The sequence below is a fragment of the Nymphalis io genome, chromosome 3 (genome assembly GCF_905147045.1).
Source record: "Nymphalis io chromosome 3, ilAglIoxx1.1, whole genome shotgun sequence".
Taxonomy (NCBI): Eukaryota; Metazoa; Arthropoda; class Insecta; order Lepidoptera; family Nymphalidae; genus Nymphalis; species Nymphalis io.
Window position 1 is genome coordinate 7,546,294 of NC_065890.1, and position 20,292 is coordinate 7,566,585.

At 34.4% G+C, this 20,292-nt stretch overlaps 1 protein-coding gene across 1 annotated transcript; it reads right to left on the minus strand.

Moving 5' to 3' along the window:
* Positions 1–395: 395 nt before the first annotated feature.
* LOC126780962 (serine-protein kinase ATM) lies at positions 396–20,086 on the minus strand. The gene is made up of 35 exons (XM_050505668.1): positions 19,834–20,086; positions 19,163–19,259; positions 17,840–18,004; positions 16,861–17,090; positions 16,685–16,783; positions 16,369–16,605; positions 15,759–15,889; positions 14,580–14,810; positions 13,381–14,486; positions 12,520–12,938; positions 11,439–11,897; positions 11,000–11,317; positions 10,359–10,927; positions 9,788–9,959; positions 9,472–9,712; positions 9,148–9,386; positions 8,289–8,557; positions 7,191–7,350; positions 6,622–6,907; positions 6,081–6,551; positions 5,807–6,008; positions 5,465–5,630; positions 5,201–5,307; positions 4,958–5,092; positions 4,648–4,880; positions 4,314–4,571; positions 3,906–4,067; positions 3,694–3,800; positions 3,497–3,613; positions 2,533–2,634; positions 2,098–2,285; positions 1,898–2,004; positions 1,558–1,672; positions 1,344–1,474; positions 396–1,086 (listed from the first exon to the last, which is right to left on the minus strand). Exons 1-35 carry the CDS (start codon positions 20,032–20,034, stop codon positions 896–898), a joined length of 8,421 nt encoding a protein of 2,806 aa, XP_050361625.1. The 5' UTR covers positions 20,035–20,086; the 3' UTR covers positions 396–895.
* Positions 20,087–20,292: the final 206 nt, after the last annotated feature.

Sequence of the window (20,292 nt, forward strand, 5' to 3'; positions counted from 1 at the left end):
TAAAATCGTAACGTCAAAAAATCTTGCCTATTAGACTTTAACTTTTAACGTTCAAGACCTCTACTCTAATACAGTTAAAGATTTCAATTTTACAGTTTCATTGGAGTATGCCAAACTTTTTAAACTAATGTTAGTAAATTTCTCCTATCCGTGGATTTCAGTAAATTTAAATAACGCTATGCTTTCTCGGACTGGACACAATGATGAACACTTATGTTACAGAAGTAAATAATTTAGTTACTTAGTACTTATACTTGTATTTTATTATATAATTATTCTCAATATTGAAATGTAGCTAAAAAAGGTACTATAATACTAACCTCAGATTATTTCATTCCTATTTTATTTTCATTCCTATTATATAGGTTATATTATTCTTAAAAACAAAAAGTATTGGAACAAAGAAAGATTTATTTGTCATTTATTAATCTTTTATTGTTATTAAAAAGATGCATTGATCTGCACATATATATATATTTATGTAACGTGTAGTTTGGCAAAGGTTTTACATTTATCATGTACTAAGTGAACGTGTGTAAACTCCACATTCAACTTTGAATTATAATTTAAAAACGATCGCGTGGAATAACTCCAATCTAAGTTATTTTTTCATGAGAAGCATGCTAAAAATATGCTTTTATGGTTAACCAAAAATACACACCAACATGCAGTTTGCTTTTAATAATAAACTTTATATTTACTATTAATTAAATATAAATAGATTTTTAACTACTTTTTACCGTTTAGTAATAATATAAAAATAAAGAGAATGGCTAGTACTTATAAAATCAAATATGTCAAACATAAAATGGTTACAGTATAATAATGATAAAAATATTCAATACAAAATGAAAGTATTAATAATATGTTCACGAGGACACAGAGATGGCAGCGGTTACAGATAGGGCTGCCAGCCGTGGAACAGCTGGCACAGGTTGGCGGGGTCGGCGGCGCAGCGCAGCAGGCGCGCCACGTGTCCCGCCACCGACACGCCGCCCGGCGCGCCGCCCGCCGCGCCGCCCTCCGCGCCGCACAGCTTGCAGCTCACGGCCAGCAGCGCGCGCGCCGCCAGCCCCGCGCCGCTCGCTACACATGACAATCACCAAAATATATTATATCATGTAACGTTGATGTTTCTATAAATTTTTCTACATTATCATAAAAATAATTTTGTTTCGTTTTCGTTCAGCAAGATAGCGGTGTACAATATTTTATTTGAAATGACTAAAATTGTAATCTACTTCTTTATGCACTAAGAATAAAATACGAATGCACTAGATAGAGCTTCTATTATTCTAGAGAATTAATAATAAAATAGATACAATAAAAAAAACTGTGCTTACGTGGGGTTGACTTGGCGTCTGGAGTTGATGGAATAATCCATAGATATAAAGGATCACACAGCAAAACCTCCAATATAGTAAGTAGCGTTTCCTGATTATCTCGCAGTAATTGTAGAGTTTTTTCACAACACCTGTTTGTTATTTATATTAAAGTTTTTTTTTAATTCTAACTTGATGACAAGAAATATTTCATCACAACGAGACATAGACATACCTTCTAAAAATACCCTCAACGCCACTTGATCCAAAACCGGCAACTATGTCTTGTGTCAAACGGAATGGCACAGTTTCTGGTGTTGGCAACGTTCTACCTTGATCGAATGCAATGCCTTAAACAAAAAAAAATACCCTCAGAGTAATATCGTATGACGTAACCGTATATGGTAACGTTAAGTAAAGTATCAGGATTACTATATCTGAGGCGAAATAGATCTAGAATGGATAGTGAATACTAAACAATTATATGCATATATTAGTAATATATGAATAATGAATATACTTCATGTATGTATATGACGAGGAAAACATAAAAAATAATCAATTATTATGCATACCAAAATCAATATGAATTAATTCAGCCGTTGTCGTGTCAATTAAAATATTTTGTACATGTCTATCACCCAGTCCCATTATATATCCAACCATAGAGGATGTAGCCACACTAAAATATACGAAATATTGTAAAAGTTAAATAAATTTTGTTTATACATATACTCCAACAATTAAATAACAATTAAAAAATTAAATTACTTACCTTCTAGTGTATGCAAGTCGGCGTTCGTACCAAGTAACAGGATCCAGATAGTATTCAGTAAAGAAGTTATGAAAAACTGGTTTGAACTCCTTCAATATCTCTTTGAAAACATGCAATTTATATTTATTGGACTTTCTTTGTTCTTGACAATCCTTAAGTTTCGTGCGAGCAGCCGATGGTGTTATATCCTGAAATAAATTTGTATGCGTAAAAAAAAGTTATGCCATCAAAGACAATACCGAGTTTTATTTATATACAATTTATTTAAAAAAAAAGAAACCACCGGTTGGGAAACAAATTATAACACAAAATAATTAGTGAACTGCATTAATAGTGTGCACATCATCAGAATAACAACAAAAAATCAAGAACTGATTTAATTATATTCAATTGCCACTCCGATTATAACAAATTATATAACTGTTAAGAAATTACTTGAGGGCGGTATTTTATATGTGCGTTGACCAAATAAGCTCCCATAGGTATCGTCCCCTCGCACCACTGCAACACTCCTGATCGTTTCGACATGGGCACCACCTGAAAATCAAACGTTTTTTTTTAAATAATTGACTTATATTTTATCGAACAAAATTAACATTTCTTAGATTCTGATTATGTTAATGGTTAAAGATTTATTTTTAATTTCCAGGTGTTAGATAACACCTGCACCGTTGTGGCACAAGAATGCAACACTGACAACTTCTTAACACCAGGTAGCTAGACTGGGCATTTCTCGACTGAAATTTCAACCCAGGCTCTAGGTACCTTCTGCAGCATTATAGCTACATGTACAATGCGACATTTATTATAAGCTCTTCATAACAATAACCACTTACTTGATGGTTGTGTGTTATGCAAGCCATTCTGGATAAGTACTACCATCCATCACATATTCTGGTGGTAGGGCTTTGTGCAAGCCCGTCTGGGTAGGTACCACCCACTCATCAGATATTCTACCGCAAAACAGCAATACTTGATATTGTTGTGTTCCGGTTTGAAGGGTGAGTGAGCCAGTGTAATTACAGGCACAAGGGACATAAAAACTTAGTTCCCGAGGTTGGTGGCGCATTGGCTATAAGCGATGGTTGACATTTCTTACAATGCCAATGTCTAAGGGTGTTTGGTGACCACTTACCATCAGGTGGCCCATATGCTCGTCCACCTTCCTATTCTATAAAAAAAAAAAAAAAAATCTACATGGCGTGTGTGATTAAGCCAATAAGAATAACAAGGGAACTAACATCTTTGTTCCCAAGGCTGGCGGCATATTGAAGATGTAAAGAATGGTATGAAGAAATATTTTTCACAGCGTTAATGTCTATGGGCGGTGGAGACCACTTACCATCACGTGACCTATTTGCACGTCTGTATAGATTATAAAAAAAATATTATAAGTTACCTTATATGTCCGTATTAAAAGTTTGTTTCGTTTTGTGACAGGACTTTTTTCGAGTAACGTGTTAACTATGTTAAATACTTGCTGCATAACTGCATCTTGTCGTAAATCGTCCTTGCCCTGTCAACAATATATGTATATGATATACATTTGTGGACCGCAATTAAACGCTTTAATATGAATTAAATTTAAAATTGCACCTTTATTAGAAGAATCCTCTTTTTGCCGTCAGAACTTAAACAAGAAATCTTTTTAGGGTAATTAATTCCTCCAACTAGTTCGAAAACATTCTCAAACGATATGATTGCTGAAACGATAATTGAAATATTAATTAATTATTAGGGAAATAGTCAAATAAAAAAAATTAAATAGTCGTTATTCTTAAGAATTATTAATACAATTTGTAACTTACAATTCAAACGCGAGTAGTCGCAGTCTTTTCGAATAGGAATGGTATCGGTGGGGATAGGAATAGCGTTCAGATCACGCAGTTTGGAGATAGCTTCCATTTTTGGAACAGCTTGCGGTTTTAAGTCCTTAGACACCGGTACGCAATAAGCGAAACTAATCATAGCTGAAAAGTATTACAATCATTTTTTAACGTTCAATAAGTTTTTTTTATTTATATTCTCCATCTGATTACCGATGATAATAGAATATTTCGGAAAAAAAATTAACTCTTCTAGAAAATATAAATCAAATGAAATTTTAACACTAACAAAAAATTACGTTTGAGAGTCTACGTCGTTAAAAAGCGAATTACGATTTAAAGATCTTAGAGATCAAGATAATGTCAGACATGCAACAAGCAAGGCAGTACCGTCGCAGAGGTCGTCCGTCTGCGCGACGACGCGCGCCAGCGGCCGCAGCCCCGCCAGCTGGCGCACCAGCGCGCCGGCCGCCCGCGCGCGCGCCTCGCCCGCCTCGCCCGCCTCGCGCGCCTCGCCCGCCTCGCCCGCCTCGCGCGCCTCGCGCGCCTCGCCCGCCTCGCCCGCCTCGCCGCACACGTCCTTGTCGGAGTTCTTCAGGCTGAACAGCAGCGGGAGCGTGTGGTGGGGATGGTCGATCGCGCACCTCTCTGAGAAAACATTAATCACGATTAAGTGGATGACTATACTTCGTTATGTACATAGTTAATTGTGAATTACACGAACTCATAATTTGTCGCAGATGTTCGGCGAAGACAGAATTTTCATTGGAGATCCGTGGGGCTAGCTGTGGTAGGACACTAATGAACTTCCAGGAGGGTATCGCATGAAGCAGTCTTCCGAAGCTGCCATGTTCCTCGTCGTCGAAGTTGATACCGGGGTTATCCAGCCAGAGCGAAATAACCCGAAACACGGACAGATTGTTGTCATCGCACTGTTTTAAAGCCAGAAGATAATATCTGGAACACAAGGAACAACTCGATTGTGTATTTGTCCCATTAATTTTTTTTTTGTTCAATGCTAAAAAAAAAATTACCTCATAGCTAATTGTAAAAAGCTTTCTTTTTCAGCTTTTGTATTAGCGATTTCTGCTTCGTCCAGTTCTCCAAAAACGTTATTGACGCGGTATTTTGCTCGAATAACCGCTTTCTCTTCGGTGCTTTCATTCTTTCTGTAATTTACGTGTTTTTAATTATTAATTGTTCAGTTACCATGATATTTTAGAACATACTCAATGATTTATGAAATATTATAAATTAGAAGAATATATTTTAATTACCTAGCAAGAGTTTGCTGGGAGAACTTCAACGACGCTGCATTGCCTTTCATACTCTCAATACATTTTATTTTATTTTCGAACACCGAAGAGTTCATGTATGAAACGACCTATAAAATATTATGTATATAAAAACTTTTTTGAAATTAAACTTACAAGTAAAGTTAAAAGAAAAAGTCTCAACAAAAGATTCACTTCGGTTACGTGTACCAAATAGTAAATTATTATATTTACGATTATATATTACTTATAATAAAACAAATATACCTGTTTATATTCAGCGTCAGCAAATTTCGCGATATCATAGTAAACTTTTAAGCGTGTGTCGACGTCATCGTTGCCGCTTAGAGTCTTAAGACTCTCTTCCAAATATTTGTGTATAATATCGCGCCCAGTGTCACGTTTAGACTCTGCCATCCAAAGGCCATATTGCCTATTTGAATAAAAGAAACAATCTTATTAAGGTAACACAAAATATTTACAAGAGTGTTAGGTATGCGTGTCGATGCCTACAATGCACGAGGAAGAAATATAAAAAGATGGACTAACTGACTGTATGACATGTATTGATATGCGTAGAAATAAAGACGAATAAATACACGAACGAACCTTAAGGACATTGCAGAAAGTTTAAGGTCATCGGATTCTTGTGCCACAATACTGTGAAGCAACGATAGAGCTATATCGGTATGGCCCTTAGCCCAAGATATTTGACTCTCTAAAAGGACGACCCGCTTTGACTCCTCGAGGTTCTTCACTGTTGCTACGAGACGCTGTGCCATCTGTATTCTATTATTCGATAGCCCCAATTCTAAAAAAACCGAACCTGTTAAATTCTTTTATAATTAATTAGGTATTTTAGCGACAAAATACGATTCCTTACCAGCATATTGCAGCTGTAGCTCATTAATATTCGAAAAGTTTATTGAGTCGGCTTGTGCAATATGTTCAAGTATCAAGCTTCTTTGAGATATAATTGCTTCCAAATGTTTGAAATCATTAAAAATAGGAATATTGTCGACTTTCCACTCGTCGACGAGTTCCGATACTAGTTTTTTATCACATCTTACTGAAAAATAAGTCTCGATATCGCGGAATAAGTGTAAATTTGCAACAATTTTGTAAACATTTTGACAGTTCTCCATGTTCAGACTCTGGCAGAGTCTCGCTACTGCTAATTTTGCTCTATTTAGTGGTAACTGAAGTTTATTACTGACTTCGGCGGTAGTCTGCAAATTAAGGCAGTCTTTAAGACACGAATATCGCATAGCTTTTATAATTGAATCTTGAATACAATTGCCCTCTTTCGATTTTTCTTCCAGTTCAGCGGTATCAACAAAGTCACTCCAATCTCCTGAAAAATGGAACGTAGACAAAAATAAGACACAAAAATGTTTTCGAAAGTCAATAAGTCGTCAACTCACCCAGATAAGAGAGACAATCGTACTTGATATCGTCGAGAGTATCGTCCTCAGGATAAGATTGAATGTACTGCAAGGCGAGGTGATGCATGCCCGAGCGATGCAGCGCCGTCACGGCACCGTGTGCCAAGTGGCGCGTGCGCGAGCGAGACAGCGCTATGTCGTGCAGCACCAGCGCGTCCGAGAACTGACCCGTGTTCATCAGGTGCTTGCGTTTCTCCTGGTCACTCGTCAGGTGACCGATACCGCATCCGTCTATGGCATCCATTTCTCCAATCGAAACGTAGCACTGAAACCAAATAGGCAAAGATCAATGATAAATACTACTTTTTACTTATTATAATAGGAAGGCAGTAATTGTACTTCAACTGACGCTTCTTACCGCTCAAACCGCAGGTGTACCGTACCGAGTACAGATGTGTGGCCGCAGATTAGGTTATTAGTGTATAAATCTCAACCAGGAGCACATGCGCACCCCTATCACCACAAACAAACATAAGTAACGAGACTTATCTCTGGTCAAACTTCATCATCACTTTAGACTGAGTGAGTGTACCGCATTGCCGACGTACTTCTCTAAATATTCTGCGGACGAGGTCGAGCTCGCCGGCGGCGCCCAGCTCGCCGTAGTAGAGCGCGGCCCAGTGGCGGCCCGCCCGCGCCGCCGCCGCCGCCGCGCGCACGCAGTCCAGCTGCAGGCCCGGCGCCGCGCCCGCGCCGCGCGCTCGCCCGCTGTGCACACCTTACTAAGTACTTCATAGGCAAACTCATTGTACAATACGTGGATATACATATATGTTGACTGCCTCGTTGGTCTAGTAGTGGCTCGATGTAAGACCGCAGACCCGAAGGTCCTGGGTTCGTTCCCAGGTCGGGCCGATAAAAATTTATTGAGTTTTTCTATCAGAAAATTCTCAGTAGCAGCCCGGAGTACGGATGTTGGAAGTGTGTACACTCCCGTGCCTCGGAAAGCACGTAAAGCCGTTGGTCCTGCGCCTGAACTCTTTTCGGTCGTGTCGGATTGCCGTCCCATCTGTTTAGGAGAGCTAGGGAAGAGAGAGTATGCCTGTGTTTGCGCACACACTTGTGCACTGTAATATCTCCTGCGCAGTTGGCTAATCTCTCTTGAGATTGGCCGCTGTGGCCGAAATCAAGTCTGGAGGACATTATTATTATTATTATGTATGTATATATATTACGGCGATACGCTTCCAAACATGGGTTCTAAGATTTAATTTGTGCCTATAATTAAATGAACCTTGTGGCATATATTTAGCCATTTGTAAATTACACTTACACGAACTCATAACAATTACAAGAAAGCGATTAGACAATAACATTTCATACATATAGTATTTAATTAGCTTATATACGTTATTATATTCCTTGTAGGTACTACAGGCATTTCAGTAATACTATATTTATGGTCCTACAAAAATAGAATTCGAGTATTTTATGACGTAGATTTTCTGATATATTATTAATGTTCAAAAGTATTTTTACCTGCTTTTATTTTTCAATTGCCATTAAAATAAAAAAATAAAAATATTTCACACACATAACACATTTATGAGACTTAGATGAAAATATCACATCCTAGCCGATAAGCCGCTTTCCTATCAGCAATAATTTTCTGACACTATGATTCAGTAATATTATTGAAAACATACCTTTTTTTGTACTGATTCCTTTGTATACGTACAAAATTTACAACGTCTAATAAATAATGAACGATAATCTTGAGATCATTGTCCAATTTAGTCGACTTTTTGTGAACACTACCGGCTGTACTGCTGTCTACATTGGCATCATAACTCAAATCCCATATGTATTTGAAAACTTGATTCAATTGTTCTGTGTAAACATTCGCATGTATTTCCGTCGAACAATAAAGTATCAAGCCGAATATAGCTGGCATGACTTTTCGGCAAACTTCAGGCTAAAAATAAACAATAAATTAATATTAAGAATAAAAGTTATTTACAAGCATTACACTTTACATAGATCGAAATGGCCCAATGGTTAGAAGAAACGGTTCGAACCGGGGCAAGCAGCACTGAATTATCAAATGGTTAATTAACGTTAATTTTGTTTTTTAATGTTTGTTTTAATTCACTAGTGTTCGGCGGCCAAATTTGCATGTGTGGAATTTATATCCAATGCTATCTAGGTTTCTATGTTGGTATCTTAATAATTTATGGTGTACAATGTAGATACGCTATCGTCTACGAGAATAAGCTAATGTAGCAAATAATCTTATAAGAAATAAGAGAAAAAGACGCATCCTACACGCCGAGTAGAATTATACCTTTTCTTATTATTCTGATTTGTGCTATAGTAAGAAAAAACAATAAGTAAACACTATTTATTTTATTAAAATAAAAAAAAATACTGACACTAAATATAAATATGTTCAATGCCTCTTAAGAAGTTTAAAAATTCATATCATTTATTGTCTTGACGATTTACACATATATACTGTGAAACATGCTCCTATACAGCTAAGTATCATATTTATATCCATATTACCTTGACTGCACAAACTGCACTGAGAGAATTGATGTAATTGGTAGAGGATGCAATTGTATCCAACAAGGCCAAGGTTATCCGAGTGATCCATTGCGTGTGCCTTTCATCCTTGAGAGGTATCCAATATTCAATAGCATTGTATTTATCAAACTTATTATTATCGATTTTATATTCGGCATGAACTTCGCAATCAGTCGACACTAGGGATTTCAATATTGCCGTGTCGATAGTCACCATATCTGCATTGTAATATAAATCACTATAATATATTTGTGAAATATAAACGCTAAGTCAACAAAGTAGAAATATATTATATATTCATACCTAAAGCCGCTTTACCATCGCGAAACTTCAAGAGACGGTTTAGGGCTTTTGTCACTTTATTGCTAACCGTCGGATCTTCATCAAATAGTTGCTCGGATAGAGATCTCAATACTAAAATAGCGATATACTGCTTAGGATTTAAATCCCTCACTCTCGTAGTATCCGCAGGCGGCACAGTCACGAGAGTTTTCATGTCGTAAGCGCCAACTTCAGCTAAGCAATTACATGCTTCTACGATTATCTGTAAACAATATCAATGTATTTAATATAAATAATACGACGTCGACATTTTTATAAATCAGATGATACAAATTACCTTTTCATCAGTTTCACTTTTTAGCACATTGGTCAAAGCATAAATGATTTTGTGTAATAAACTCGTTTCGCAATCTTCCGAAAATCCTTTGACGTTTAAATCTGTGTATAAGTCTTTTATAAATCGTTTATTGCGCTTTAAAAATTGACTCATTTTATACAACGAACTCTGGCTGAAAATAACATTTATATTTATAAATTTGTTTATCGATTTGTATGTGTGAAATGTTTTTGTATGAAAATATATTATGTTATGTTATAACCTTATTGTTCTACTGGCTAGACACATGGCCGCAGATCTCGATGTCCTGGTTTCAGGACTTCGAGACAGTACTTGGTACTGTTGTGTTCCGGTTTGAAGGGTGAGTGAGCCAGTGTAATTACAGGCACAAGGGACATAACATCTTAGTTCCCAAGGTTGGTGGCGCATTGGTGATGTAAGCGATGGTTAACATTTCTTACAATGCCAATGTCTAAGGGCGTTGGTGACCACTTACCATCAGGTGGCCCCATATGCTCGTCCGCCTTCCTCTACTATAAAAATAAAAATAAAAATTCAAATATAAACATACCTTGCATTTGATAAACTCAACGTATATGTTTCGAGTTCATTCAAGAACATACGTTTCGAAGTTTTCGTAGCCACTTCGACCCCATCAGACATCAAGTTTATGTAATCAACAATATCCACGCTTTCGGTTAATGTATCTTTCAAGTCTGTCGTTATGTAATCCAGTAAAGACTTACATTCAGTGTAACCCTTATAGAATTTTATGTTCAAAATTGAGACAATTTTAGACAATGTTGATCGTTGGATGTTTTCAACATTTATTGGTGTCCGAGTTAACATTTTTACAATTATAATTTTAAGTCCTTTGACAAATATTTTAACTTCATCCTCACTATGTGAATCTTTGATAGCATGGGCGACGCTCGTACATAAAAAGTTGCACAATATTGCATCGGACGTATAGCCTAAAGGTATATGGTCAACAAATGACAGGTACGCGTGAAAAATCAGTACTTTAAAGTCGAAAACTTTCTCACGCAACACATTATCCCAAAGTTTAAATAGAATATTAAGGATGACTAGTGGCTGATTCTCGCATAAATATTGCATAATGTTTCCATCTATTAGTTCCTGAAATAAAATCATTATTAAAATCTTGAATAACTCTGTAATTTTTTTATGTTTTAATTTTTTAGGACTCACCCCAAAAAATTTGAGTATTGCGGAAAATACACGCTTAGAGTATGTATAGGTATCAGGTTTACATACAAAATGCACTTGAAATAGTTCGGCGGCACCGTCGTGATCGCTTATATGCATTACAATTAAAAGCAGGAGCTCTCCCAAATTTTCGACGAAGAGATTGCTCCACCTCTCATTTTTCAAAATGTGTCTCGTCGAATGAAACATTATATTTGCATGCTCCGTCGTTTTAATACTAAAATGCTTTTCATTTACCAGCTTATACTTATCGATAACTATATGAGGTAAGCATAATAAAATTATGTTGCAGAAGCACATCTGAAACGAGATTCAAAATTATTTTGTATTCTTTGCTTTACGTCAACTTCGATAAAAAATATGCAATACAAATTATATTTTACAAAAAAAATGTTCTGAAGTATACTTTCTGGTAACAAACCTCAATCATATCTTCGTCTGTTTTTTTACTTCGAATCTTCAACTGTTCAAAAACGTCGCTATTTCCCACTACGCCGTTATGTTGCCACAATATATCAGTAGAAACGAGCCATTTCACATGTTTCACAATAAAATCATCGAATTTATCCAAACCGAATAAATACAATGGTAAAGTATCAAATCTTTTATTTCTCTTACACCAGCAATGCAACACGCGCAAGATGTTTACATTCATGTACACGTCGATTTCACTGGATGTAACTTTTTGAGTCAGCAAATTCAACATTTTTTTCACCATATTTTTATCCATTACTTTTTCATTTTGAAATAAAAGTATTTTAATTATAATATCGTGTACATATGACTTGTTTGTCGTCGCCAGAACATAGAAACACCGTAGAACTGTTATCGTTCTGTTCAATGATTCATCATTTAAGACAGAGTCGTTATTGTCTGATATCTGAAATGTAAATCAATTGTACAGCAAAAACATTTCTCATGGTATGAGAAAGAAGTATCAGTTCAAGCGCTCAGTTCAACACGCTGTTTACGTAGATGTATTCATAAACATATTTAGCACATGCATGCATGCAACTTAGAAAAAAAGAGGTTGAAACGGGGAGCTTGAGCCATACCCTAGTGGCGAAGATTGGCTCTGCAATATTCTCTAACCGTTTAAAATGTATATCTTTAACTTTTTTTGAATAAAGATTAACGACACCTTCGTTTATAATACTTTTTTTATGTAAATTTTCTTTTATGTAATCTATCAAATTTTAACAGACGTGTTGCGTGCCTTTCTTTTATTTTGTTTAAGTTTAGTAGTTTCCAAGGATCTGTAGGGAACCGGTGTGCAAAACTGGAGGGAGAAAGCCCGACAGTATCCAGTTAGAGATAACACTCGAGGCTGAAATGCCTTAGATGATGATGACGATGATGATGATGATTAGTACTAGTAGTTTCATATGCCTGCATGAGTTTACTTGCAGTAAGAAACACAACAAAATTTTCAGGATTACAATTTTTATTGTATTCTCCGGTTATATATTTTGTTAACGACTTTTATATATGACAATACTTACATTTATCACGAATATGTCCATTAAATTGTCTGCCAAACTTTGTATATCTTGGTCATGAATTTTTCCAGCTGTTAGTGTTAAGAGATGGCAGCAGTACAACCGAATACAGTGATTGTTTCCAATTATTTTTTCATTTAAAGCCTGTTTAAAAGAATTTTGCAGATCGACATTTATGTTGTTATTGAAATTCAGTATTTTCGCCACACATTTGTACACTATAGCAGCAACATCGGGCGGCATTTTCATACATCTATGAAGATATCCTTTTATCATGATGAGACAATTCTGTCGTATCATATCGTCGTTGTGCGACCAAATCTGTTCAAGCATACAATCAAGTGTCCGAAGCAAACCGCGTGTCGCTTTAGGATTTCTGAATAAATCTTTACACATATCCTGCATTAAACTAAATATTAAATCTGTAAAAGAAAATACAAAGTTGTATTGTAACATTTGTAGGTTGTTAATAGTATTTATTATTTACTTTAAAATGCCAGATGAGAAAATAGGGCCAGGAGGGGAGCCCTAAGAGGACGCGGTGAACCTCTCCTTAGACAATGTAAGGGATAGGACTGTGAATTGTTATGTTATGTCGTTTGCGCCTGTACGCTTGTTCTCTAATAATTCAAGAAAAACATAAAATAAATTAAACATATTTTTATAACCAGTTATATGCTACAATCTTAAAATTTGAATAAAATTAAAATATAATTAGCAAAATAAATAAATTTCTGCCATGAATTAATGAATATAAAATCGTGAGGTATAGAAGAAAATAGTATTAAACTATCAATCATCGGAATCGTTACTTACGATCTTGCCATTTAACGAATCATAAAAATGCAATATAATCACATTTACCTAAAGGCCGACGTTCAACTGTGACGTCATTAAGTATCTGAATACATCGGAGGGCGCAATCAATTTCAAAGTTAGACGTAAAATTATACAAGTCTCGATCGAGAATGAACTTGGCTATATCATCAGTGTAGGTACTCTGCTTTCTGCAGTATGTCGCTAGTAAGTACACACAGTTCTGTTTCAAACCAATCGCAGAATATTCTACGTCACACTCGTAATACGAGTCGCCGTCTTCAGAGGCTATATCTTTCTTTACAACATCATTAATTATATGAAAACACTCTTCCTCTATATGTTTACGTATTTCCTTATTTATTAATGGATTGTAATCTTTTTGCAAAATATCCTGAACGTATTTCAATAGCATGACTTTGTCTCGTATCTGTGCTTCAGATTTCAATGTCTGTGCCAAAGCTGCGTACATATGTATCAAGGCATTTTTGAATATTGAATACAGTGACATGTTTTCGATTTCACTAATTGTCTTCAAATTGTGATTTAACAACGAGTCAGTGAAAGCGATCATCAGATTCACGTGTTTCACAAACTCCATACATTTTACATCACCATTTATAAGTTTTTGAATAATCTTTGACAAAACCTGTTCTAAATAAACAAGTATCATATTGTAGACTTCATAGTTTATTTCAAAATTTTCTTTTGCATCTGTCACAGTAACTTCAGGAGATTTTGTGACGTCATATTCAAATTCACTATATAATATACCCTTTTCTATATTCATAAATATACAGTCGTAAATATCAAACTCTGTTTCGTTATCACAAATCTGTTTCACTGGTAAATTTTCATTACATATAAGCCTTATTAAAAATTCTTTAAGAATTCCACTATCAAGGGTCGCTATGTCTTCATAAGTGAGCCATGTAAAGCATTTTTTTCTTACATCTAGATTACAACATTTTCTATAAAATTTATGAAAACAAATATTTAACGTCTTCAAGGTATAATCGTTCACCGGCATCCCCTTCTCGAGGTATAACATCAGCAGGGGCTGTACGTGTTGATGTTTCAATGGCACTAAACTTAAAATCACTTGAATAATTTTGTGCATAACGGTATGTGCTGCATTCGCTACCGTGGCATTTCTAAAATAAACATTACAATATAAATAATAAAAATAATATTTCAATGTTTTGGCTAAACAACAAACTCAAAAACAAAGTTTAATGTCGCCTTACCTTATGCAAGTATTCCACAAAGTGAGATACACTTCATAATTATCTTGTTGTTTGTATTCCGGACTTGATATTAAGTTCTTAATCACTAAACAGGTGAGACCCTCGAAACACTCCCAATTCAAATCTCTATTGCCTGAAACTATACTCTCTAGAGTGCTGAGCAGCTGTATATACTCGTCACTCGAAATTGCATAATCGAAATGTTTTACATACATCAATATAATTCCAATCCTGTAATAAAATAAAAGACCAATATTTTAGTTAATATAAAATACATCCACCAGTCCCGAATGCACACACAGTGAACGTGTGCAGGTTTCGGGGTGGTAAAAAATTAATATTGGTTATCTCTTTGAAATGAACAGATTTTGATATAGTTTAACCATTTACCATTAAAATTAGCACATATATGCATTATTTTATTGGGAACGTTTTTATAATATCGACTTGGTTAGAACTCGCCAAATGCACCGAGATGGCCTAGGGATTACAACGCGTGAATCTTAACCGATCGTGGGTTCAAACCCGGTCAAGCACCACTGAATTTTCATGTGCTTAATTTGTGATTATAATTCATCTCGTGCTTTACGGTGAAGGAAAACATCGTGAGGAAACCTGCATCGAATTTCATTGAAATTATGTCACATGTGTATTCTACCAAACCGCATTGGAGCAGCGTGGTGGAATAAGCTCTACACCTTCTCCTCAAAAAGGGAGGCCTTAGCCCAGCAGTGGGACATTAACTGGCTGTTATTTACTGTAGAACTCGCAACTAGATGGTGCTGCACGGCAGCAGCACATCAACGACTATATCGTTCAACTACTCGTTATGACTTTTGGCAAACGGGCAACAACACGAGAGGACAACGTCAGCCGGAGTTTTGCTTTTATTAATACATTTATTCAAATTTTAATATAAAAAAGAAATAGAGGACTTAGTCATTTAGGATCATAGTAACCTTCCTTACGAAGTAATCTCGACTTTCAATGATTATATTCATGCCTATAATAACAATTATGGTCATGCATGTCAATAAAAAAATTGCTCAGTTTTTTCACCTACTAGCGAGCCTTTCGACACTGACATACTTAATAGCAAGTAAAAACACCTCACATTAATAACAATTAGCAATTTTACTGGATTGTTTTATCGGAATAAATCTGATTCAATCAAATTACCAAGGAGCATTGTTCAGTCGCAGTTCCTCAACTAGATCGGTAAATGACTTGTTCTTGTTGAATGATAATTTTATTTTTTTAGCAGAATTCCCAGCTTCCTCTTCTTTATCCTCCTCCGCCGTGTTAAATATCTACAAAAATAATATACACATAAGTTACGCTAAAAAATTATTATTTCCAAAGTGTTTGCATTTATTTATGCCTATCGCGTAAAAAAAATCCATACTATTTTTTTTTTTGGCAAAAAAAATCTAAGAAAATAATACCCAATACGTAAAATATTATGATTTTACTAAAAATTATTGTAAGAAATACTGACGACGATAATGTCCATGCAACATAAAAACAAAATATATTTTATTTATTCCGTCGCAATACCATATAAAATCCAATACATTATATAAAATGAATAGTATACATCACGAAAGATTAAAAATGTACTTTTCCTTTTACTTTGAGAAGAGAGAGAAGAAACTTCTTGTTGCAAAAGCCAGCAAGAGTTGTCTGACATTGAAATGACCTTGATTGGACTCTCAAACGTTTTTATATCCTTCAGAATCCTCTTTGTCTCTCATAGTATGCATTTTATATGTATACAAAAATTATCAACCTGATAGAAAACTGATGCTGCTGTATAATAAAAATAATTACAGTGTATAAATGAACTGTCATTATTTTTTCGGGTCTTCTGAATAAAATTTACTTCAAGACATATAATTTCCATGATACTAAACAAATGTTTGTTCCATACACTCCAGTTATATGCTAGTGAGCCATTCACATTTTGCGTTTTTCCTAATGGATGATGGATTAGTATTGCCGTTTGTAACAGCTTAAAAAAGAGAGACTGAAACAAAACATACATTACATCTATAGATAAAAACTTCGAAACGAATTTAATCAATAAATTAAAATAGTTTATATACCTTCTTTTTCTGTTCCATACTATGTTCATAACATTTAAATATCTTTGGTAAAATCATTTCACTGAATTCGCACATCGTTACACGACTCTCTAAAGCTAGCTAGAAATAAAATAAATTCGTCAATAATTAAATGATTCAAAATAAAAACAAATCAACAAATAATGTGCAAATATTACCTTTTCTAGTAACAATATAACAATTTCCAATACAAACTCTTGAACTTTTTTATCACTGAACATTGTAAGGCAGCATTTCTTCACTTTGGACAATGCGTCCCGCAACGTATGAGCAAACTGACAACATCTGGTTGCAGTTTTAATGACAAATAACAATAATCTTATTTTAATTAAATTATCTAATTGTGAATTGTTTGTATTACATGCCATTAAACAAACATCCAGCAAACCTTAAACCAACATAATACTTTACATTAAACCTATATATATATATATATATATATCATCTTTTGCTCTCTTCCCTCGTCCAGGTTCTTCGTGACATCAACTCTTCTTGGGAATGTTTTTTCTGGTGGACTGGTTTCATGACAAAATTGAGAGGCGATTAAGCAATAATTCCCGCACTACGCTTTTATAGAGACACGGATTAAAGTGAGGTGGATTTATTCTACTTTGCCGAAACTAAATTATATTATGCCTATATTCACTTGATATTAATATTAGTCACCTAACTCTATGGTACTCAATGATCAACATCATCATTTTTATTCATAGTTGGAAATTTATAAATTATATAAGGTACACATAAGATAGACATTGTAAGAAATATTGCGCCACCAACCTTGGAAACCAAATGTTATGTCCCTTGTGCCTGTGGGGTCACTCACCCTTTAAATCGGAACACAACAATAATATGCTGTTTAAATAAATATATAGAAATTAATTTCAATTTAAACATGAAGTCTGGAGATATAAAAAACATCTGAAGTTAGTTTATTAAGAAAACTCAACATCATAAAGCTATTATTAGAAAAATGGTTATATATTAAAGATCAATTATTATTAGCATATTATTTTATATGATACCAATAATGCTCGTACATAATTTTTTTAAGTTTGCTTTTAAAGCTTATTTCATCGGTACATCGATATTTATTAATTATGCGATTTTTTTCTTATATTAGAAGTGGACACTCACTTTCCCAAGTCGCTGGTGAAATATATCCCGGGTAATAATCATTTGTGAATATATGTTTGTACAGTAAGTTCAAATAGGCATCTCCAACAGCTCTCGTCAAGCGGCTGTTGTTTAGTATGTTTAAACAAGCTTCGGTAATCTTTTCACATTTAATATAAGCATGACCTAAAAATCATAAAAATTAGATTAGTTTTATTTATGTATTTACAGTTCAGTTAGCTCGTAATCGCGTCAAAATAAATGCGTCGAAATTCCGTGAAAAATAATAAATAAATTCAACAAAACCGTCATTTGTATGAACTATTTATCTCGTGTTCGGCTGTGAGGAAACCTACATTTGTCGAGAAAACAATCTTTCGAATGTGTATTCGCCATCCCGCTTTGTTATAGCGAGGTGAAATAAGCTCGAAACCTCCTTATGAAAAGGAGAGAAAACCTTAGCTCGGCAATGTTATTTACAAGCTATTGCTTACTTAATCAATTTGTATGGTGACGATGATATCCTCCTATCTGATTACGGCCAAAGCCAAAACAGCAAAAGTTTGGAAAATTTGTGTCGTCACTTTTATTAAACAGTAGATTGTATACGAGCTTAATATTAGTTCAATGCGTATTCGAGAGTTGATACAAAAGTAATGATATAATCGGGTATTTGTAAAGAATTTTTTTTTAACTCTGATAATACATGTTGTATTTTTTTCAAATTTTGGTACTTCATTTATTTGAATACAACGATCAGATAAATCACAGAAGATGAGCATTCCCGACCACTCCGTAATGAACTGTGGAAAGAATCGAAGATGAGAGTGTTAGCTAACCGAAGACCATCAGACATTTAGTCGGGATAATGGGGATCTCATATAGCAACATTCAGATGCTCAGATACGAATTGGATTTAAACAAAGAAAACACGTCGCGTTTCACGGTGCTAAAAATTGTAATCGCCGAACAAAAGAAAAAACGAATCGATAGTTCAAGCACAAAACATAAATATATACAGACTCAATGACTTGGAGATCACCATCTTCACCAATGCCAATGAAATATAAAGTTCACCCCATAAAGTTATGGCTTCCGAAGAAATTGTAAAGGAAAACCTGAGCATATATTACAAGCTCTCTTACTCCGTGAGTTAATTAAAGAGATTGCTAGTAGTTATAGAGGAAAAAAATGAGGTGCAAAATTTTAATCTGTCCTGATTTCAGACTGATTGTCAGTTGATGATTTATTTAAATTTTGTACATTAGAACTTCAAGTTATAATTAAATCTAACATCAAATAAAATTAATGATAGCTAGTTGTTATATATAAGAAAAAACACACCTTTGTTAGCACCTGACACACACAAATGTAATAGACTTGTGCAAAGAGGTACAGTTACAGTTTGAAAATTTTTTGCCGTTTCAAATTTTTCAGTTTCCTGTAAATAAAGAATTAACATACATATTTTTTTAGTGTTCACTTATTGTATTTTTAGATTATTAAAATCAAAAAACACCATCCTCCTACTTAATATTGAGATACAAATATATATTACAAGCTAATTTTTAGTAATTTTAATTTTGTTTTTTTTTATTGAATAGTTAGGCGGATGAGCATATAGACCACCTCATGGTGGTCACCAATGCCTATAGACATTGGTATTGTAAGAAATGCAAACCATCGCTTACTACACAAAAGCGCCACCAAACTTGGGAACTTAGATGTTATATCAGTTGTGCCTGTAATTACACTATTTCACTCACCCTTCACACCAGAACACAACAAAACAAGTACTGCTTTTGCAGTACCAAGTATTTTTTTGCAGTAGAATATCATATAATAATATATAATATGAGTTACCTATCTAGATGAGTTTGCACAAAGCCCTACCACCAGTAAATATATAACATACACATACAACTTTTTAACTTTTACAACATGTTGACTTTTTAAAATAAATCTTTTATTCAATAGTGGCATGGATACAAATTGATATTTATGCTTCTACATACCTTCATAATATAATCATTAATTTCATCAAAAACGTGGTTCCATGTATAGCCAGATCTCTTCAAAGTGTTCGCTGTTAATAAAGAAGGTACAGCATTTCTTGTGAGAAAATCTTTTAATTTTTCTGCACTTTTTTTTCTTTCTGTTGCACGAATACTTGTTAAATTTGAACATGTTTCTTTAATAGATTCTTCTAATGACATATTGCCAAACTTTCTTTTTTAATTTATATATTTTCTTTTATTACTAATAATCTAATCCATCATGTACCTAAAATAATGTTACTATTGAAATATTTATATATTTTCATTGCGAGACATTTTATGACGTTTAATGTGAAAAAAATATATACTAATAGCAATTCTACATTTGATATTATTTATAAAAACAAATACATTTTACTAGATTTTTAATTTAGTTTTCTAAATAGTGTAAAATTATAATCATCTTCATAAGAAAAT

Excerpts from the sequence above, each read along its gene's own strand:
- LOC126780962 (XM_050505668.1), bottom strand. The coding sequence starts at position 20,034 with ATGTCATTAGAAGAATCTATTAAAGAAACATGTTCAAATTTAACAAGT. Across the intron at positions 7,351-8,288 it reads AGGAATCAGTACAAAAAAAG|CGGGCGAGCGCGCGGCGCGG; the intron begins GTATGTTTTCAA and ends AGGTGTGCACAG. Across the intron at positions 5,093-5,200 it reads TCCCAGCAAACTCTTGCTAG|AAAGAATGAAAGCACCGAAG; the intron begins GTAATTAAAATA and ends CGTAAATTACAG.